We start from the raw sequence: 23,019 nt of genomic DNA on the forward strand, positions 1-23,019 counted from the left end.
AATAGATGCTTGTTTCCTCCTCCACCTCCCACTCTCTTCCCCCCCTGCAGCCCCAAGTTGTCTCTGTTTCCCACTCCCTCTTTTAGTGGGGGAGAACTAAAGGAGTATTTGTCAATTTTTCATTATTAAGAAGGTGAACAGTCCAGGCAGATAATCCTGTTCCTATCAAGTATGTTTGAATGACTGAGAAAAGACCTGTCTAAAAATAGCTGTAAGATGATCAGGTTATCTAATAGTTTGACTAAGTTAAGAAATCAAATAGAGAATTGTTAGTGTGAAGCACAGCTGAGTTGTTTTGTATTTGAAACAGTTCTCTAAGTAGTTCTCTAATCCTGAAAATAGAGCCAATTTTATTAATAAGTAGATAATTAGCAACATGGGTTAGAATTTGTAGTGTTTATGCACCAATGTGGAAAGTATGAAGAGGGTGAAAATTAAAGGAGAAAAAAAAGACTTCCTAATCTTTAAACTAGTGAAACTTTTAATTTGTTACACAAAACTTCTAACATTTTGAAGTGACAGGGTAATTCTGATGGAAGGGCATCCCACACAGAACGAAGGACCATTCCCAACTTCAGTAGGCTCCACTGAGCTTCCCTTGCTCCCCCAGAGCAGGTCCTGTGCAGTGTTGGCCACGTAGGCAAAGCTCAAGACTGACCCCAAAGCGTGGTTAGATGAGTCACTGGTGGCAGCCCAGCAGCACCATGTGCTGAATGTCCCGCTCATCTGTGAGGATGAGGACAGAGATGACTTGGAAATTCAGGATACGCTGGATGGCTTCTCAGTTGAGACCTAGAGCTCGCTCATCTCTGTACTTGGTGTTACATTAAGCTAAACTTGGTCTATCCCTAGCTTTGAGTCTGAGTCCTGTTTTTTTCCCCCACCCTGCTGGCACAGGCAGGAGTAAGTACATGAGAAGTCCTGCATTCTTTTACACAGTGCACTTCAAAGCCATAGAAAATTGCTGATGCAGTTGAGTGTTAGAAACAACTGCTCCTCTGTTTTATTTAAAACTAACATGAATACAACCAGAAAAATCTAATTTTGAAGAAATGTTTTTTGCACTTCTGAAAGAAAAGTGCTATATAGACTGAGGGTTTTTTTCAGAATACTTCTTTTCTTTCATGAGAAAAAAAAGTAGTTTTAGCCATAAAAAGTGCTCTTGCTGGGATTAGTAGATATTTCAGTTCATCACAGAGGCAGAATTACAGACTTCTTAGGGTAAGAAGTCTTCCATCAAATAGTATAGACGGGAGGAGAGATTCTAGAGGGTCTGAGACCTCTTGCCATTTAACCTGAGTTCAGATGCAGTTAGAGTCTGATCCATCCTGGAGTAGCTCTGGAGAACTCAGTCACAGGGAAACATCAAACTAAAATGGAGTTCAAATCTGTATAACACCCTGACCTGAGCAGTGTATTGCATCCAAAGCGAGTACAACTTTTGGAAGTACTTGAATGAAGTTCTTCAGATTTCGTATCAGTGCTGGTCTTAATTCTTTCTACTGTTCATTTTTAACTTCTGCCCCATGAGAGCCACGTAGAGTGGCTTCAAGTCTCCACACCCCACACCACCCCACTCTCGGACTATGTGCTGTGCAATCTTGTAGCATTCTGTCCTAGGATGTTTCTCTCGGTTGCTTGTTCAGGTTATCTCCTCTTCCTCATGAACCTCTGTTACCAAAGGCTGTTGTGGCAGAGGTAGTCAGAAGGCAACTTCAAGAAGAGGAATTCTCATTTCTTGTGTCTCAGTGATTCCAGTATCAGGTGCATCTGTAGTGAACTGTTTCTTCCTTTGTAACAGGAAAATACATCTATACTGAAACTGTGATAGGAGCACTGCTTGGCTTGGCACAAAGCCCAAGTGCCAGGGAATTGCTGAGGTTTAACCTTCCCCATCCACCAGCCACATCTCAAGATTTCATAACCTTGTAGTAGATACCTCTAACACACATTGCCAGAGGAGAGTACTTGCTTTGAAGCTTTATTGGCACTGCTGCAGCAATAATAAATATGGTTTGATTGTGAAATGCTGTTTGTGTTACAGAACAGTCAACATGAGTCACTACAGCCCCTCCCAGAATCTGAGTGTAGTCATGGCTTTTTTTTTTTATCTTGAAGTTTGCATTGTAATATACAGTTGTTTCAAAATACTTATAACTGTGGTGTCATATTTAGCATACAAGTGAAGACTGAACCTATATTTTGTGTATGCTTCAGCTAATTGCTAAAAAGTAATTAGATTTAATCAACTTTACACTGTGGTGCTTATTTGTCTGGGCTATTTTGCTGTTAGCACAGATGGATACTAGGTTTCAGTGTGAAGGTCAGCTCTAGGATTGGTATACTGCTCGTGTTTTTTAGAAGAAGACTGACACAGATGTAGTCAACTTATCAGAGTTACTTTTTGTGTCACAAATTGGTGACACAGCTATAATACTCCTTCAGTTTTGTGATTGTGCAGAAAGAGAAAAATATAGGAAGAAAATCAACACTAAAATTGGAATGGGCTGCAGTTTCAACAACTTCACTGATCTGTATTTGCACAATATGTTTATACAAAATTCAAGAGAATACCAAATGAAATTCTGAAGCAAGCTAACAGTTGTCAAGGTATGAACTCGTATAATGTCAGGCATTTTAAAACACTTCAGTTGTGTTGCTTGACCTCAGTGAATGAAACTTCTGTTTTCATACAAACAAAATGTATTATGTTTCATATAAAGATCAGCAGTAGGATTTGCATCAAAGAATGTAGTGCTGTGATTCGAACAAGATCATTCAATGAGTAGAGCTGTTTACATAGTTGTGCATGCAGCTCTACCATTTTGGGTATTTTTTTATTAGATGCTGTTGCCCATCTTATTTTTTTGAGTTTCAGTTGAAACACTAATTAGCTCACCTACATTCATTTACATTACTTAAATGCCAGCAGTGGAAGTAAAATAAGTGATACTTGTTCTCATCTCTTCTGCTTCAAAGTGCTGTGAAGTAAAATAGTTGCTTTTTTCCTTAAGCTACATGTGTGTCTTCTGAAGGAATGGGAACAGGCATATAGTCCATGTCAGCATTTTAGATGTATGTGTTTAACCCAGTTTTCTGGCTTAAATCTTGTAAATTTAGCTGCCTGTATCAAAAGCATCTAAATAATCTTGCTTAAGAAAATCCTTCCAGTCTAAATCTTGTGCAGTATAAACATTTTCTACGGATAAATTTTACAGAGTCTGCAAATTGTTTGCAGAGAAGTGTTGGTTAGAAGTGCTTTGTTTAGTGCTTTTGTAATTGAAGCTCAAAGCCAATTTACCATCTTGCTTTATTCACTTTAGACAATTCAACCTTCGAATGAAGAGAGATACATCTCTTTTCAGTGATGACTTTAAAGTAGAAATATCGAACCAAGTGATTGATTACGATACCTCCCATATTTACACTGGACACATTTATGGTAAGTGGTACAACACTTTAACATGGATGAAAGTGCAGTAATTTTAAACAGGAGTTTTTTAATAATACATGCAGAAAATGAGTATCTGTATGATTAGATTATTGTTAAACTTTATTAATGCATCTAGTGCATTTGAACTCCATCTGCTTTTATCCTCATGTAAGAGTTCACACGTAACAAGTGAGTTCTATCTAATGATTTTTATATCCATGAAACTTGAAGTTTAACTCTGCTTAGGAACATACTCTTCATAGAAGTCGGATGCATCTAAAAAAAAAAGAGGAAAAAGCTGTATGCATTAAAGAAAAAAAAATCAGGTACATTCTTAGTTTAAAGGAATAGAAGGAATATAGAGCTATGATCATTAAGGGTAATATACCCGATTTCAGTAAATACCAAAGATAAAATTGGTTAAAAAAGAAGAATTAAGGAATTAAAAGCAGATGAAGAGATGGATTAAGACTTGCTCTGGTCTTCTGTCTGTTTGGTTTTGCTGAAGATCTTTCTTAGTGATGTCCTGCAGTTTTGAAGTGGTAGTTTTAAACTGTGAAAAGTTGTATACACACTTAGGGCTTCATATGCATCTAGCAGACCAATCCAGGCATTCTGAGTAGTCACAGGGCTTTTAGGGTGTGTGGGGACTTTTGTTGCCTTTTTTTCTTATTTTGTGAAAGTATTTCAGGAAAGCTTTTGGGTGCTTTCCTTATTTTTAATGGATCAGATTAAAGGATCCATGTGAACCTACTCCCTGGGCTTACTCTACATTTTCTTTTAATCCTCTTTATTATCTTATTCAACCTAACTTGGTACTTGTAATAAAAATCATGAACAAAGTTTGAGTTCAGTAAATAACCTGTTTTGCACTTGATTCTTGATTTCCATTCAGATCAAGAGATTTCTTTCCAAGTACTCTGAAATTTCCAAAGGTCTGTGGCTTATAAGTTCATTATATTAATGTACATTCTAATAGAACATAGTTTGAAGCAAATCTGTGATCACTTACAGATCACTCACAAATATCTGAAAATGAATGTTCTGCAAAGCCTACTTTTACTTTTTGGTGTTCTCTCAAGAGTTGTTTGGCACATCTTCAAGATATTTTTCCAAATTTCAGTACAGTGTATAAGCTTTATATAGTTCTTGGTAATTGTTAATTAGGAATTGGTACTGGTTAATGATGAGTAAGGTTCTGATAATTTGATAGTGTGATTCTGAACTTTCTTTAATGGAGGAATATGTAAACAGTCTTTGAGTAATTTTTCATCCTTTGTGTGGAAAAGGCTTGTTGAGATGCTGCATGTTGTAGCTGTCAGCGATTAAACTTTGACAGTTGCACTTTTCCAGATTATGACTGTTGCAAATACAGATTCACTCTGTGCCACATTTAAACCTAGCTACAGTTTTAAGAGGCTTATGCTTGCAGAGAAAAATGGATGTCTTGAATATAGGTACATCTTTCTTTGAAAGCTTTCAAAGTTCAGTGTGCTCTGATTCTATGATTTTTTTTTTTTTAATTTATAATTGTATGAAGGGAGGTATAAGGACAGGATTTGGCTGCAGGATTACATACTGTATATGTAACAGCTTTAAAATATATAATTGAATTCTTCATTATATGCTTTTTAAACATGTCATTTATGCACCTGATCAGGAAGGTGTTGAGCTTAGTGTCTGTGATTTTGCTATAACTGTGTGTCTTACTGCTGAATAATCTCAGTCTTAAAAAATCAGACACAAACTTTCTGCCAGAATGTCTTTCTGCTGTTATCCAGAATCTTATTACCCTGGAATTCATGCAGGTTTTTAGCAGTTGGGAACTGGTACAGGACCAGGATAATTGTGCATGTATCATGTGATAGCACTCTGCTGAACGCCCTGGGTAGTGTGATGCTTGAAGTTTGCACAGGACTGAAAGCTTTTAAAAGTATAATAAAAACTAATGCACTTTGTCCCTTAACAGGTGAGCAGGGAAGTTTTACTCATGGGTCTGTTATTGATGGAAAATTTGAAGGATTCATCCAAACTCACAGTGGGACCTTTTATATTGAGCCAGCAGAGAGATACATAAAGGACAGAAACCTCCCGTTCCACTCTGTCATTTATCATGAAGATGATATCAGTGAGTACTTCCATTTTGTGCTACACATGAAATATTTTTTTTTTATTAAATGTCAAAACCCATAAGCCATTTGTAAGCATCAAATGAGACTTTTTTTTGTGTATGACACTGTGAATTGTGCTGTCCTGAAGTGATTCATGTGCAATTATGGTGAGAGAGATTTCTGGCAAACCGAAGTGAGTCTTCTTTATTCTGCCATTTTAAGAAGTCCTGAGCAGTCAGGGTTAAATGTGTAAGCAGTACATTTTGTACCCAGTGGGTACATGTTTCTTTTGAAAAATGCATTTTTAAAATGATCTATACTGATTGTTCTTCCCTGTGGTCTGAAAAATAAAAGATAATAAAGGTTCAAGCCACTGAATAATTACCTGTATCTTGTGAAGGTGGCACTTGTGTGAAATAAAAGCTTTCCCCACATGCATTGGTCATGTGTCTTCAGAGAGCTCGTTAGCAGAGGCGGTGGCACCCAGTATGTCCCATTTTACACAGCAGCTGATGGAAGTGCACAGAAGATAGTACTTAAATTTGACAAGTATAGCCCTAAAAATCTAGCTTTAGTTGTAAATGCCCAGAAGGATGAAAAAGTACCATGAAATGCTCCTACATCTTCAGAACTGCTGCATCAGAGTTCTGCACTCCACCTGCCTGTTTGTGTATGATCAGTCTCCAGGTATAATACAAATCAGTTTTATTTGATTTTTAAGTAACTTCATGCTGAACCTCAAAAATACTGCAACAAAGTTGTGGATTCCAAGTTTGAATCCTTCCAAGTAGGTGTTGGCAGAAAGTCAGTTTAAGATGATCTTTAGGTTATTGAAGCTAACAAACTGTCTTGCAAGCTAACTTTATGTACGACTTCAGTCTTGCTTAAAAATCAGTTTAAACCACAACTTTGTTTAAAAATGTGTCTGGTTGGACCATTGCACAAACTCTAGAAGGTTTGAGTTTGAAATCTCATTTGGAATTGGATGAGGAGACTTGTGTTAGATCATTAGAAGTCACTTGAACAATTCTGATGATGATATACGTATAAATCATTTTCAAAGTACGTCATAATGAGACTGCATTGAGAAAAGAAATGTCAAAGAGTAGGAAACTCGATGAGGGAAATTTCTGATTGTGATTTGGCTTTATGTATTATAATTTTCTCTGTGCTGTAAGCCAGTGAGAAGCACAGGGTTATTGCATATTGCTCTCCTTGATTGCTTCTCTTGTATAAATGCAGTGAAGAGAAATTATCTTTCTCTGCTAAAAATTTAGCAAGTTTGGGTGGATTTTTTTGTATTTCACATTCAGTGGCAGTATGTGTGCTGTCTTTGAGTATGTTAAAATTGCTGTGAGTCCTTACTGTTGTCTCATTCTGTAAACATGATTTCTAACCCCAAATCAAATAGAATTTCCATCATTTTAAAGAGCTTGTGAACGAGTGCACTTACTGAGTTTTGTGTACATTGTGGGCTGTACTTGTTTTCTAACTGACTCAGTGTATGTTTTCCTTGTGCTTACAAGACCCATACTTGAGAATAAACTTTACAGGGTAGCATTCCATACTTTTGATTCTCAAAGAGAAGCTGCAGCACGTGCTGCAAAGCCTTGCTGGTGAAAATCAGTTCAGAAAGTGAGGAGGCAGCTTGCCTTGCTGGGTGCAGTTGGATATAACAGGGGTTGCTGCTGTAGCAGGAGAGTAGTGAGGAAAAGTAATTAAAAAAATTACAAGAACCTATTGTGAAACCAAAAGGTACATTTTTCCTAACGTTTCTGTGAATGATTTGTACGTACTTGTAAGTTTTTCATGTCTTATAGGTCTCACTGCACAGTTCAGTTCACTGCTTGATAGTGGGAATGATGGACTACCACTTACATAGGACTTTGTGTAAATAAATCACCATCAGCTTTATAAAGGGTTTTATTAACCCTGTTGTTGAAAAGAGGGGGAGGAGGAAAGTAAGAGACATAAGGCAGTGAAGTGATGTGCCCAGCTTTCAAAGGGTGAGACAAGCAAGAAGATTGTCTCCTGTCCCAGTTCCTTATGCTGTAAATAGTGAGTGACTAAAAATACTCTTCACTGTTATCAACTACTGACAGAAATAGAACTGTACCTTAAAGAAGCGGATAAATTGATTTTATGAAAGTTACTGTTGCTGTTTTGTAGAAGTGATCTCTGTCAGAGGAGTAAATGGATCACTTGGGAACTGGAGAAAGCAAATGATGAAATTGGTTCTTAGTAATGTCTTAGTAAAGTGAATGGGAGCAGGATATGTTGGGGTGTTTTTAATTATTCAGGTGCTGGTGCTTTGGCCTTCACTGTTCTTCCTCCTGAATCTAATGCATCGAAACCATCAGTTAGAAACCAAATCAGATTATCAGAGGGGATTGTCTAAATCTATCCCGCATAAAAGCAACAGTACAGTGGGGCTTCCAAGTCACCAAGTGAGTGAGCACTGCTGCTTGCTCAGCATGGTTGAAAATAGCCCCTCCTGGAGAGAAGTCTAAGCAGCACTATTTAAAAACACTCCCCTCCTGTGGGTTGCTGCCAGGGCAGGCTGATGTGCCTGTGTTCTGATTGTAGGGATTCACTTTTTTCCGTGGTATCTAGATGCCTCCAGGATTTCTGTGGTCTGAAATATCTCAAGTGTACAACTACTTCTGTCTCTCTCTGAACAGTGCTTTTGAAGCTGAATTATTTTTGCCTTTCATGAGAGCTATTTTTGCATTGGACTGCAGCTCCAGAAAAACTCCCAACAACTCAAAAAAGCGAAGCTTTATAGCAGCTTTAAAAATCAAAGCAAGCGTGCTAATTTGTTGTTTTTACTCTAATCTAAAGCTAACTCTGGTGAAATAGAGTCAAACCACTGGTTTGTTACATAGGACAACAGCAGTAAAAAAGTTCCTGTTTCTAACTAGGGAGAGACTGAGGTAAAAAGTCATCTTTGGTTTAATTTGGGTATTTTTTGGTCACCCTGTTTCAGCCTTTTGAAACAATATGCTTTTTAGTGCTTTTCAGAAATCACAATGCAACATATGATTAGCATCTCAATGAGTTCTTATTCAGTAGTTAAACAAAAGTTGTTTTGTAAATGGGGATTATATTGTCAACTTTATAAGGCAGCTTTTGTCTGTTACAGTGGATCTGGTGACCAGTGGAAGCCAACCTTCTATTCACGACTTGAAACACAAGTTGAATGATTTTAGTTTCTAAACCACTCTTTGATCAAACTGTTTTATAATTTAGGGCTAGAAAGATGCAAATTGCTGTTTGCATTAAAACATTCTGGAAACATTTCTTTGAGTTCATTTGAACTATATTTACTTTATTTAAATACTGTTTGCTTCAAGTATACCCCTGAGTTCATGCTGTGAAATACAAAATCTGTGTTTCCTCAGATCAACAATACACAGGAAGATCCTGTTCAGACCTTCAGGAAAATTAACATGGAAGAACAATATAATTGAGAACTAAAAGTGAAGTGTTTCTTAATTTTGCAAAGCCCTGTCTGCTGGATGTACAGACCATTGCAAACTGAGTTTTATTAATGAGAACTTGGTTTCTTTTTCGTCACATTGTGGTTGTCAATTTAATAATGAAAGTCTACTTGACAGTTTTCATAGGAGCAGAGTGTCACAGACTGCTTTGAATGAAATCTGTAATAAGGATTTTTTTTGTATCTACTTACATCAAAATTTTGTTCTGACACTCTTGCTTTTGCTAGTATTGGGCAAATCTGTGGCTGTTGAAGAACTGAGTTTTCATCATTTTTGATGAAAGTTTGATGGCATATCCTTGTCCCAGATGCCTAAATCCAGTAATCATTAAGTAGTTAACATAAAAGCTTAACAGATTGTACTTTTTACTGACAAGTAGAAGAAAAAAATTCACATGATCAGGAATGTCTTAGTGGAAGGTAGTACATTTTCCTAAAAGGAAAAAAAAAAATCTTATTTTGAGCATCTGGAGTTGTAAAAATCAATAATTACCTGCCATCTAATTAGAATAAGACATCTTTGTCAGAAAGTATGAAATGACAAGATTTTGGGGGTGGTTTTTAGATTTCTTGTTATCTTCTACCTTTTACTCTTTTTTAACATTCTGTCAGGAGGTACAAAAATTGAAAGTGGACAGTGCTGGAAAAGAAAAATAAAGTATTTGTTTTGCCTAATGATTTTCTCTAGTTAGAAATTCGAATCTGTTATTAACCCTTTCTGCTGTAGCTCTGTTGGAAAATAGTCTTCTTGTTTTTTCTCAATTCTGCATTCACTGTAAGCAATCATTTCATGGTGAAGGTACATGTTTTCTCCTTCTCACTTCATGGGGTTGTGGTAGAGGTAGGCTAAGAAGCTCTTGATCCCAAAGAGCTGGCACATCTCAGAGCATTTAAAAGCTTCACAAGAGCATGGATCAGACTTCTGTCATGTGGGTCAAAACTGTCCAAGTCATCTGACAGCATGTAGTTCTTGCTTAGCTTCAGAAATTTAAAAATGGAACTGCTGCAGGGGATGATGGAAATAGGAATTCTCAAAAGATGAAGAGGGAATGGTGCCTTCACAGTGTGGGGGTAATGCAGCATTTAGCAAAAGAAAACTTGGTGTGCAGCTTTCCCTGTGAGTCAGACATGGTCCAAAGTGAGCTATGCTATTACCTGCCTCTTGTGTTTAGCAAGGTGGTTTCAAATTTGTCCATGTGGGGTTTTCCAGCACATGCAAAACCTTGGCAATTGCTTTTGTAGACTGTTTCATGTTCAATGTTTTATAATTTTTACTGTCATACCTTTAAAGTGTTTCTTAGTAGATTATTACTTTTGAAGGGAGAAATATTTATTTGAATTGCAGGCAGTCAACATTAAAAAGGTAGTTAAGGGATTTCCTAACATCTTTGGGGAAAAAGACAGAGAGAAAAGACAGATTATTTTGTGTAATGCACTGAGAGCATTTATTTCTAGTACTGTTCTGACAATTGTCATAATGCTACAGGGTGGGGTTCCTGCAGGAGTTGCTTTAAAGGTACAATGGTTTACTGTAGGTGAAATGTGCTGGTGGAAAGGCAGGATTGTCCATTGCTCCTGCCCCTGGATAACCTGCTCTTGTTGCAGAGATAAATAGTCAGGGGTGTGAAATTGGGGTGTAGGTAATGAGAATTTTCATTAGAATAAAAACAGTAGATTTTTTTTTTTTATACTGTTGTGGGTGGAAAAAAGCGTGGTGGAGATGGAGAAGGGAAAGATCATATTTATAATCCGTTGCTTGTAGCTCCAATCTGGTGATATTAAACAGGATCCCCAAAATTACAAAGTGACCTCAAGAGAGCACGGTGCTTTTTGTTTAATATTGGTTGTAGCCAAGTCAGTGTCCCACTACCTTGCTTTAGCAAATTGGTTGAGGTGACTTACAGTAAGAGCTTTTTTTTCTCTTTTTCTCTCTTCACTCTCCTGGCACTGTGCTGTGTCTAACTGTGCCTGGAGGAATGTGATGAGACAGCAGTTAAAAAATGGCATTTGTGTGGTGGGAAAAGTTGAAACTAATATGCAGAAAGTAATTAAATAAAATTACAAGGTAAGTTGTGTATTGAAATAGTTTAGCAGCATCGTACAATATGATTGCAGGGAGCAGGAATGAGAATCAAAGATAATTAAAGGCAGCTGTCAGATGACACCATATCAGAGTCCATACTCCAAGGGGGCATCTCCACAGAACCAGAGGAAGTCCAGGGTAAAATCACATGAAATGCTTATAAGGTGGACATCAGGTCCTTGGTGACAGGTCTTAGGCTTTTTAAATCCACTCTTACGAGTCTTCTGTTTACTCTGTGAGTCTGGATCTCCACTCTTTTTTAAAAGCAAACAAAAAACACCAAAGAAAAATAAAAAATGAACCCGCTGACAATTCCTGAAAACAAACCTCAGTAAAGTTTACACGTTTCTGACAAAACCTCCACTCTGTTGAGATGATGCTAAAACTGTGGTTTGCCCTACAGAAATGGAATTATTAATTATTTAAATCTGTGGGTCCCATAATCTGTATTCCATTCACTCTTACTTGGGCACCAGTTTATAATGGGATCCAACGTGCAAAGACTCTGAAGGGACAAGACCTCCTCAGTGTTTCTCATCTCCAAAGGAAGCTTCTGCAGGTACAGGTTGCTTACAAATCTCTAATAGATCCTAACCTAACCAAAACCCGACTCTGTGTGTCTGAAGGACATTCACTTGTGCAATAAGATCTTCACTGGCAAGTATTGAAAAAATTGCCCTTGTTAAACAGGCATTTGTATGATATTCTCCCTCAGCTAGTTTGGATCTCCACCATGTTTAACTGATGTGTACCCACATAGTATGGCAGTTTTGTTTTTGAAATTTAAACAGTTGGCTGCAGGAAGGAGGAGTTGAAAGTGTTTCTTTTCAGTCTTTTTTTACTTTGCCGGTGAAATTTTCAAATCTACCCGTAATTTTGTAATGTGTAACTCTGAATTTCAAATCTGCACACATGCATATGTACGTGCACACACTGATCTCATCCTTAATTGCACTGTTTACGTTCCAGAATGGAAATCATGCATTTCACCTTGTCAAGAACATTGCTGGCAAACTCATAATTCTGAATTGTAGATTTGAGTTGAACACCAAGGATCACTAGTATTTTGGTTCTTATGTGTTAGTAGTTAAGTGGCATAATGTAAAAACAAAATTCAACAATTATGTGGAAGATGAATAAAATAGTAAAACCCTCTAAGAATGTTAACAAGGTTTCTTAGTTTGTTTACTGAGTAAAATAAAAACCCCCTCTCTATCCAAGCAGTCTTTAGTATACTTGATCTCTGATGATTTTCCATTGTGATTTCATTTTTTGAAGGCTGCTGTTAGTTCAAGCTCTTGGGTACAGATGTGTAAGTGATGGTTCTCATTCCTATGTTACGACACTGCTCATCATATTTTCTTGTGTCTGTAAGAAAACAATGTTAAGAAGCAGTTGGAATTTTGTTTTGTTTGTAAAAGTAAGAATGTATCTTAGTAGAAATGTTTAATGAAAAAAAGACAGCTGCATAAAGCTTGAATCTAAGAATGCTTCCCTCAATCCACATGTACAATAGTGGACACAAACTGAATAAGCTGCAGTGATACAGCCATATTTTGGACTTCTGCTTGGAATTTGAAAACTCAACCTGGCCTTCCTCTTTTTAGAATATCCACATAAATATGGACCACAAGGAGGTTGTGCAGATCATTCAGTATTTGAAAGAATGCAGAAGTACCAGATGACTGGTATAGAAGAACCAACAACAGAGGTACAATACAGGCTAATGGATTATGTTGATTAGTAGTTAGTGTGATAACTTCCTAATTCTTGTATGTTGTCTCTTTTACTTTTGGTCAGTCATCATCCTTCCACATTGTGAGATACTTAAATTATTGCTGGAGGTTTCTTATTAACATAATTTTTGTAAATTCTTTTTCTCATTGCTTCTGTAGCAAAGATGTGTCAGCTTATAGCCTTAATGAATCCTACATGATCTCAAATTTTTCAACAGTTAGGATTTTTGGATGGCTGTGGAAATCAAGCTTAAGATGAGGAATATACTTTATTGCAATTGGGAAGGAAGGTTTTCAAGAGCCCTTGATCTCCAAGAAATATATTCATTCTAAAGAGTAGTAACTTTTAGATTTTCAAGTTACGTTAATGTAACCCACTTGGGATATCTGAGTGCTTTCAGTGGAAAATTAAGTGATATGAGTGGGAGGGTCTTATTAACAATATTCTAAGAGTGAAGGGGTTACAGCTACAGATTACCTGCTGTGAGAGGTAAGTGTCCCGTGGGAGGAACTCGTGTACCTGTTCAGAGTCCCGCAGTGGTTTTGCCTTCAGGTTTGCACCACGTGTCATGAAATATTTTTTCCCCAACAATTTCCAACAGTAAGTTACTGAGATTCTCTTAGAGTTAGTTATGTTCTGAGCTGTTCCAAGTTTTAGCATAATTTTGTGGTGTCAGTTAAATACATACCAACAAAACTATGCGATACGGATTGTTAAACAGCATCAGCAACTTAAAGTTTATTTAAACTGTGACTCCGGATATTATCAATATTAATACACAATTCAGCACCGGTAACAATAACATGCTTTCACAAAAACTTACTTGTTAAACTTCATGGAGAGAGTGGGCCATCAAGCAATTAGTACTGTAAGGCCCTTGTGTTACCAGATACCACTCTTGACTAGCCAGCATCCCCTTAACTTCATGTTTAGTGTCCCATTTGTTCCCTGCTGAAGTGCTTAAACATTTCTGTTAGCTGAGGTAGCCAACTAAGGTAATTACAATTTGAAATAAGGTGCATTTTAAGTCCCATCAGTGCTGGTTTTTTACTAATCTAACACAGTTTGTATATCTTAGAAAAGGATTAGGAAAAAGAAAAATTCCAAAGATCACACGAATGAAAAAAAAATCTGTTTAACGTTGACTGCCTTTCGTAATATAAAATGAAATGCACAGAAATGTTTTGCTAAGATTGCAGTAAAAATACTTGAAAACTTGAAAACGTACTTAATTCGAGATTCATGAAACTTTCCAAGTTCAAGAAAAAAAATGGAAGTCCCTTTGTATTAGCAGAGGATGTTTAGCAAAATCCATTGCTGTTTTTAGGTGATCTAGTGCAGCGTGTAGATTTACAAAATTAATGTGTTCCTTTCCTGTGTATGTGTAGAAGCCTTTTGAAGAGCCTAAGAATGATGGGCCACAGCTTTTAAGGAAAAAACGTGCCACTCAGGCTGAAAAAAATACATGTCAGCTGTATATTCAGACTGATCATTTGTTCTACAAACATTATGGAACCAGGGAAGCTGTAATCTCACAGGTATTTCCAGTCCCTTTGGTTTAAATTATCTGCTTTTCCTTTGTTTAGTTCTGATGAATGTCATGTAACTTATTTGTGTGTATTTTTGCTTTTTTACTTTTTTACTTTAGATGTCTTATTTCATTTGTTAAAGTGATCTTGACATTATTGAAGCAGCTTTTTTATTTCACTGAAAAGATGCTGTTTCTGTGACAAAAGTCCTGGGCACTTGTGCTTCCTTTGGTTTTTAGTGGCAGCTGTGATGTTTAGCACCTCTGAGCAGCACTTGCAGCCTGACTATTCTCAATTCATACTCAGAAAAATAATACTTTCTGAAGAGTTCTGTTCTGTTTGACAGCCTGCCAGACCTCTGTTTTAACACTTGCACAGCCTTCCCTTTGAAACTTTAGCTCAAACCACTGTAAGCTAATGGTGCTGAGATCTGTTCCTGCAGCATCTGATGTAGTGAATGGTTAAAAAAGCAGTGGCAGCTAAAAGAAGATGCTTTTAATTTGTCAATACACTATTAACTGCAAAAAGGGTTGGTTTGATTTAGTGTTTTTGCTGATAATTTGCTGAAAATGTAGCTAGCATGTTAACATACTTCTTGAAGTCTAAAGTTTCGCTGCCACTTGCAAATCTGACTTCTACTATTTATTCATTACACTGTACATACACAATTCAAGTAACATTTTTCAAAGCTCTGAAGTTGCCTTCAAAGTCAGGTTTTTAATGAGGTAGCACTTCTATGTGCTCTTAGAAAAGATAAATTATTAGTTTTTTCACATTTGTGTTTTACCAGAAATGAGAGAATAATGCTGTAACAAGTAAATTTTTTTTCTCCAAAAAAGAAATGCAGTGCTTTGAATACAATTTCAACAGCAGTGCTGCCTTACCATAGCAATGAATGAAGGAGTATCACAGAGGTATCAGAATAGTTGATAGAATTGTATTTAAAAAGTAAAAAGAGAAATGGCAAAATCCTTTGGTGTTGTCTGGCATGGTGGGAATGCAAGTACTGTAGTAGTAACTACTGGTTATGTAGTGACTTATTTCCATTATTTGCCATCAGCATTTGATTAAAAAGGCCTGTTAAGAGTTCCTACAGCACTGGACCTTATTGTAGAAGTCTAGGCCTTGCAGCTGTGGCTGTTCAAGATAAGCTACAGTGTAATGCATGGATCTTTGAGCTGTGGATGTTTTTGGTTTTGACAGATATCCAGCCATGTGAAAGCCATTGACACCATTTACCAGTCCACAGATTTTTCAGGAATCCGTAACATCAGCTTCATGGTGAAACGGATAAGAGTAAGTTGTACTGGAAATCCTTTCAGCTTCCCTGATAATCCTTAGGGGCTGTATTTTTCAAATGTCCTGTTCCTGTTCGCTTGTACTTATTTATTGTTTTATAATAGTTCTTTAACACAAGTGTCTCTGTAGTAAAGCTGCCCTCAACCATTTTTTTGGTTTTATTTTAGTGTTTGTTGTCAAAAGCCCACTGCTTCTTTATTAAGCTGTAGCCAGTTTTTTTCCTAGGAATCAATTTGCTTGTGTTCCAGCAGTGTTGTTGTGTGGTGAATGGACTGTATTGCTACTCCCCAAGAACACATAATGGCTATCCAAGTAGAAAGTTCCTTGTAAAAAGTGATGATTTAAGAGGACAAATATAACCTTTTAGGTACTGATGAGGAAAAGAAGAAGAAGGAAATAAGAGGGTGGAGATTTCATACACAAGGGCAATTCTTCATTTATTGAAGAACTTTGTTTTCCAAATATTAGGGTGGTAATTTGTCCAGGCTTACAAATCTTAAGCAACATCTTAAACTATGTAACACACCAAGGTATTGACAGCAGTAATCCTCTTAGCTGGCACGTGCAAGTGAAAATGAATCATGTCTTACAGTTTGTTTCAATTTGCTTTCAGATTAACACAACCGTAGATGAGAAGGACTCTTCCAATCCCTTTAGATTTCCGAACATTGGTGTGGAAAAGTTTCTGGAGCTGAACTCGGAGCAGAATCATGATGATTATTGCTTGGCCTATGTGTTTACAGACCGTGATTTTGATGATGGAGTCCTTGGTCTGGCTTGGGTTGGAGCCCCTTCAGGTAATTGTTCAGAAACCTTCAGTGCTATGAAATAAGGTATTATTTCATAGGTGCTAGAAGAAAGGTAGAAACCATGTCCTTTAAATTGACAGCAAATAACACAAAAATCTCCTGACCAACCTTTCCAATTTTGATTATGTTTATTTTATTTTTTAAAATCTATCGTGTCACTTCAGCTGATATTTCTGTATTTCTGATGAGCAAGATGTGAACAGTGAAGGAAAACTATTTTTTTACATAAAGGTGCTATTACTTGGATTGCTTTTTATTTATGATAAGTACTAGTGATCAGTAGAGTGACAGATGAAACAAGTATTTCTGCTCTACATAAGCAGAGCTTACAACTGTGCAGTTTGAGTTTTGTAGTAGAACTACACTGCAGAACCTTTAGGTTTTCTAGGTAGTACTGAAAACATTTATTTTTTTTTTTAAATCTTTGAGATCTTGTTCTGGGAGATAACAGAATAAATATTGTGTGACTCTTTTTGAACCGATTCTCATTAGTTTCAGTCTAGCTGTGTATTTTTGGCTAAGGTATGTCCCTTGATGTAAAAAGATCAAATAATGGTCTTCCTGTGTGCAGCATCTCAAGATATTTGTCCTCTGTTTATTGGTTTTATAAGGTATATTAGTTTTATAAATGATATATTTGAAAGTTGTTACGCTTTAAATTCGAATAAATACAAATTCATTCATTATAGCTCATCGCAGGTTTCAAACTGTAGAAGCTTTCACATAAATCAAAATCAGAAATTGAGAAGGAACAATCTTTCCTTGTTTCTTTCCTTAAGTGTTTTATATGTAATAACAAATTAGGCTAAAGAGAGCAAATTCTGTGGGATTTTGCAGGAGACTGGATACTTTCATGAGAACATTATCGAGAGCTTTAACAGAATTTGAGTAATTGTGGAAGAAACATGAAACCATTCATGAGATGTAGCTATACATTATAACCTCACTTTGTTTACAGATGTACTTTGCTCTTTGTAGAGTACTGGAGCTATATAGAAAACTGTTGTGGGATGACAGTCTCAGACTTTTATTTTAGAAGACTAAAAAGCTCAAATAATTATCATTAGGGTGTTCAGAGAGGTAAGAGATCAGTGGACCCATGACTGAAGTAAGTATGTTAGAGGGACCTGTGTGGACTAACCTGAGTGACTGTGGAAGAACCATAGGAAATATAGATGGCCTGTGGAAATGAGAAACTGGGTCTGTGATGACCAGTCTAATGTACAGACTGAGCAGGCACAGGATGAATTGGAGTGTGCATTACATAAGCACTGCTTCCATAACTAAATTTAATTGAGAAAAATTAAATTGCTTTGAAGGAGATTTTCATCCTTAACACATGCACTGACCTAGGTCAAGTGGGATATGTCACTAAAATGAAACTATTTCAGAAGGGAAACCTTTTTTTAGACACCATTTTTAGACACCATTTACATTAGCAATAAAATAGCTGAATTTTAGAACATTGATAGTGCTTCAGTACAAACCCAGGTTATGGGAAAATTTGGTGAAATTAAAGTAAAAATGATTAGACTTTTCCAAATAGCAAGTGCGATGCACTTGACTGTTGACCTTCCAAACATGGGTCTCATTAAGTGGCACATCAAAAGCATTTTCAGCTTTAGTTTGTAGTGAAAAAATGAGTCACTTTTTCTCACAATGATACGTAGATAATCTTAGGAGGCACTTTTTATAAATGCTCTTTCTATGAGAGAGGATCTCCAGCAAACCTTCTGTGGATTTTTTTTTATTCAGTGAAATCCAAATGGGATGTAGATTGTGGCAAACCTGTATTGGCCGTTGCACCCTGCTAGTCTTGTACTACAGGTGTGATGAAATAAGGGCTTGTCCATGCAGTGAAAGCCCAAAATAGCTCTTAATAGCTATTCTAAACCAGCTAACTTCTTGTGTAAGTGTATCCAGTCAGTGTTGAGAGCATTAGTGTGAATAAATCTAATCTACTTTCAAGGTTGTGCTATTATTAATTATACAGAAGAACTGTTAGTCTGTAAACCTCCACTGAGGAGACAAACTTTGTTGCTCTGGATGTCACTAGAAAAGTAACACAGTACTTCTTTCCTTAAATGCCTAACTGGTGTACTTTTGTGTAAATGCAGGGAGCTCTGGAGGAATATGTGAGAAAAGCAAATTGTATTCTGACGGGAAGAAGAAGTCTCTGAACACTGGAATCATCACTGTCCAGAACTATGGCTCTCATGTCCCTCCCAAGGTTTCTCACATTACTTTTGCTCACGAGGTTGGGCATAACTTTGGTTCACCTGTGAGTATTACTGTTGATCTGTTAACTCCCTTTCAACCATTTCAAAGGGCATGATTTACAAATGGGGTTTTTACTTATTATAAACAAGGAAAGTAGAATCCTGACTCCTGTGTGCATATGTGCACACACAATGTATACAAACACAAATGGATGGCCAAACTGTGCTCTTTTGTGAGTATTTGACAACACTGCTGCAACAGTGGATTTTGAGAAGTGTTTATTTATTTTAGTTCAATCCCTTACAAAGAGACTTTGTTATTATTCCCTATAAGCTTCCTTGTTTTTTGTGAAGACTAGGGTCATGCACATCTTCTAAATCTTATTTCAGTTTATCCTGGAGAGGAGAAGAATCAATGCAAAATTGATTAAGATGATAATCTGTTCAACAAATGAAGATAGAACTGGCTTGCTTTTATGTTCAATTATTTCATACTTACAAGTTTAGCTAAGAAAATTGTAGAGAGAATTAAGATACCAAGGAGAGAGTAGAATTGTTTCACCATCATTTAGGGATGTGATCTTTTTTTTTTTTTTGTGGCAAATTGAAAGCATGAGGCTTTTAGTTTTGCTGAAAATGAGAACAAAGTCTTCTGGTTTGGGGCTTTTTAAATTTATTTTTAAAGTTTTAAAACTTTCTGCTCTTGGAAGTAAAATGAAATCCAGATATGACAGGAATTTACTGTTTTTCCAAAACAGTTACTCACATATGAATGCTTTCTTAACATCCCTTGAAAAATCCCTAGTACCACTGCTCTGATTAGGACAAGCCTTCCAAGTAGAATTGAAAATATGGGCACATGAAGCTGAAAAAACAATCCCACTGAGTGAAACATCTCAGATCAACCTGAAAGATGGGTCCACTAATTATACTCTTTAAGTTGCATTTGATCCTGGCAAATACAGGAACATGTGTTTGGTTCTACCAAGTTACAATAAATCACATAGTTCTCACAACTATGTTGAAAACTTTAAAACCTAGGTAATTCTTTTGGAGAGGTAGGTTGTATTTCTGGGAAGCTGAGTGCATCAGAACAGCATTGGAGTTCCTCTAGCGCTGAACAACTCAGTGTGTCATCAATCTGCTGATGGTTGGACAATCTGCCAACCTGGGATGCCTTTCATCCCTCACTCTGGGGGTTGTAGAGATGCCAGTCACAGCCAACAGAGACAGACTCCTGCTCTGTTTTGGAGTTCTCTTTGTACCTCCCTGAAAACAAACAAAAAGAATGGATTGCAGTTTCTCTTAACTCCTCCTGCCTTTATTCAACAGAATACTTACTACCCTCTTGAGATCATAAAGCCACTCTTTTTAGGAGATGGCACCTCTTCCGAGTCACTGTTGGTTCTGGGACATGCTGTTGAGGGTGTACATTGCCAAGAAAGCAAATAACCTAAAACTTAAGAAATTAGACACTTGCTGCTGTTGTCTTGGGAAAAAAACATTAACAAAATAAACAGAACACAAAAGCAAACCTTGGTTTTATATGTATATACTTCTTGTATTGCAAGAAATCTTAAGAGTGTAAGATAGTGCTTTATTTTTGTTTTTATTCTCACTGTGTTAGCACCACCAAATCCAAGTTACTTTTGCACCTGTTGTGATAGAGATAGTTGTAAAATGTTTGTTTTGCAGCACGATTCTGGAATGGAGTGCACTCCAGGAGAGTCCAAGAACTTGGGACAGAAAGAGAATGGCAATTATATCATGTATGCAAGAGCTACGTCTGGGGACAAACTTAACAACAACAAGTTCTCTATCTGTAGCATTCGAAATATCAGCCAAGTTCTTGAGAAAAAGAGAAATAATTGTTTTGTTGGTATGTATTTAATCACCCTGAAAGCAGAATGATTGAGCTATTACTATGATGCTTACTTATACATTTATTTTATTTATTTTTATTTTACTTTTTTATTTATCTTAATCATTAATTTTGGTTTCATTTGCTGAAAGATTTTGTTAGTAAAGAATTAACTCTGAGATCTTAAGTACTGTGTCAAGTTCTGAGCTGTCCAGTACAGAAAAGGCATATACTGGAGTGAGTCCAGCAAAGGACCACAGGGATTATTAAGGGGTTGGAGCATCTAACATATGAGGAGAGGCCAAGAAAGCCTGTTAAGTCTGGAGCAGTGAAGACTGGGGGAGGCTCTTCTTAGTCTTTATAAATGCCTGGTGAGAGGGAGTAAACAGAACAGGGCCAGAGTGTTCTCAGTCATGCCCAGTGAAAGGACTAGAGGGGAAGGAGCACATATTAAACTTCAGGGAGTCCTATTTAGACATAAAAAACCCCCAAGGTTTTGTAGGATTTTTTCTTTCTGGAGTCTGTGATGTGTGAGCTCCCACAAATTTTGAGAGATTGTGCAGTGAGTAGGTTTGGATTTTGGAGTAATAGTAGTTCACCCCAGTGACATCAGCCTTTGCCTTAAGGTGCTCTGACTGTTAAAGGAGTGCAGGAAAGGACGTGGCTCCCTTGGAGACTCAGCAGAAAGCTTGTTCTTAGCACTCCCACCGTTACCAGCCAAACCCTTTCACTCAAAGCTTAAAGTTCTGTGAACTGTAGGAATGACTAAGCTGGGTGGCAGCAGTACTGCAAGTTGACTTGAGCCCTGGTTTAAAGTCCATCTTGACCAGGCTTTTTCAGTCATGATTGGCTGGATGCTTGTTAATGTTTATAAGGCTGTTTGCATGTTCTTTGTAGTGCTTTGTACATAAATATACTGGCATTTTTCAGAGTCTGGGCAGCCCATCTGTGGTAATGGACTGGTTGAACAAGGAGAACAGTGTGATTGTGGATACAGTGACCAGTGTAAAGATGATTGCTGTTTTGATGCAAACCAAGCAGAAGATAAAAAATGCAAGTTAAAACCAGGCAAAATGTGCAGGTATTGTGCATGTGTGTTACAGTACCCTTTAATTTTGGGCATTTATTGGGAACTTTAACTGGTATTTCAGAATCTGAATCTGTTTACCTGCTTTTTTTCTAAAAGTAATGACTTTGTTTCAAATGCCTTATACAACGAGTGAGAAGTCCCTAAGCATAATTATGCCATGAGAAAAATTTCACAGTTTGATTAGCACAAATCAGAAATATGTTTGAGTAGGTTTCAGGGTTCTTTTGCAATTGTTCATGTTTTTTCTTGACGTGCCCATTCTCTGTTTGCAGCCCCAGCCAAGGCCCCTGTTGCACTCCCCAGTGTCGTTTCAAAGACAGGACGGAAAAGTGTCGGAACGATTCTGACTGTGCAAAAGAAGGAATGTGTAATGGTTTCAGTGCTCTCTGTCCAGCATCTGACCCCAAAAAAAACTTCACAGAGTGCAACAGGAACACCCAAGTCTGCATAAATGGGGTATGGTTTTTACTGCTCATGTTGTTTGTTGTGAATAGGTATGATTTCAGTGCTTGCTGGAGAACAGTGCAAGCTCAGTCTGTTTTTCAGTATAAATGTTTGATTTATTGGTTTCAAGCAAAATAACTGTGAAAGCACACCAAGTATTAAGACATAGGTAACTAGTAGCAATGTAGCTGTACTATTTGAAAAGTTCCATTTAAAGTTTTTTGTAAAAATCAGGATTATGGAATTGTTTTATTTTCTAATTCCACCCTTTCATTTTTCTTCAGTCTTGGTCAGGTAATTTTGTTGCCTCAGAAAATTAGATATGCTGTCAATACAGCTTGAATTTGTTTTATTGAAAATACACAGTTGCTCCAGACACATACATGTAGCACTGATGTGCAAACATATAGAATTATTCTGAACTGCCATTAGTTTCCTGGGTTAGAGAGGCCATGGCAGTTGCTATGAAATATTGATGGGAAGTCTCTTATTGAGTTAATCTGTGTTTATTTGGAAGCAGAAACAAGCAAAAATCATCCTCTTAAAGAGCTGGAACTTGGGTTGCTCTAAGTCTGTTTTTTCCACAGTCCAGGTTTTTAATGAAATGCTGCTTGTAATATTTTTTCAGCTAATGCATAGTCATTAAAGATAGAGGAATTGTCTTTATATAGTTACTGATTTTGAAACAAGATTATAAATACACTGAGCTTTTTATTTGAGTTTGGAGGATCCTCCCACAGGGAAATTAAATACACAGTCTTTTCTGCCATTAGTTTTTATTATTTTCTGGGAGAAAATATTTGTGAAGACGTGTTTGGTTTATTTTTCCAACCACGGTTTTGAGTGGTCATGTCTCAGTATGAATTGTAGTGCTTGTGAGTGTTTTTCAGGGTACTCTGTGGCCA

General features: G+C 36.9%; 1 protein-coding gene across 2 annotated transcripts in view; it reads left to right on the forward strand.

The window, feature by feature from the left end:
* Positions 1-23,019, forward strand: part of ADAM10 (ADAM metallopeptidase domain 10) — a 44,671-nt gene that overhangs the window by 17,191 nt on the left and 4,461 nt on the right. For both annotated transcript variants that reach the window (XM_017827480.1, XM_017827479.1), the window contains 10 exons: positions 3,324-3,442; positions 5,403-5,561; positions 12,734-12,837; positions 14,252-14,401; positions 15,596-15,688; positions 16,305-16,488; positions 18,618-18,781; positions 20,415-20,598; positions 21,511-21,661; positions 21,943-22,126. In XM_017827480.1, coding sequence (XP_017682969.1) covers positions 3,324-3,442; positions 5,403-5,561; positions 12,734-12,837; positions 14,252-14,401; positions 15,596-15,688; positions 16,305-16,488; positions 18,618-18,781; positions 20,415-20,598; positions 21,511-21,661; positions 21,943-22,126 — 1,492 coding nt within the window. The remainder of the gene's footprint in view (positions 1-3,323; positions 3,443-5,402; positions 5,562-12,733; positions 12,838-14,251; positions 14,402-15,595; positions 15,689-16,304; positions 16,489-18,617; positions 18,782-20,414; positions 20,599-21,510; positions 21,662-21,942; positions 22,127-23,019) is intronic.

Source organism: Lepidothrix coronata, unplaced genomic scaffold (assembly GCF_001604755.1).
Source record: "Lepidothrix coronata isolate B3197 unplaced genomic scaffold, Lepidothrix_coronata-1.0 Scaffold140, whole genome shotgun sequence".
Classification (NCBI taxonomy): Eukaryota; Metazoa; Chordata; class Aves; order Passeriformes; family Pipridae; genus Lepidothrix; species Lepidothrix coronata.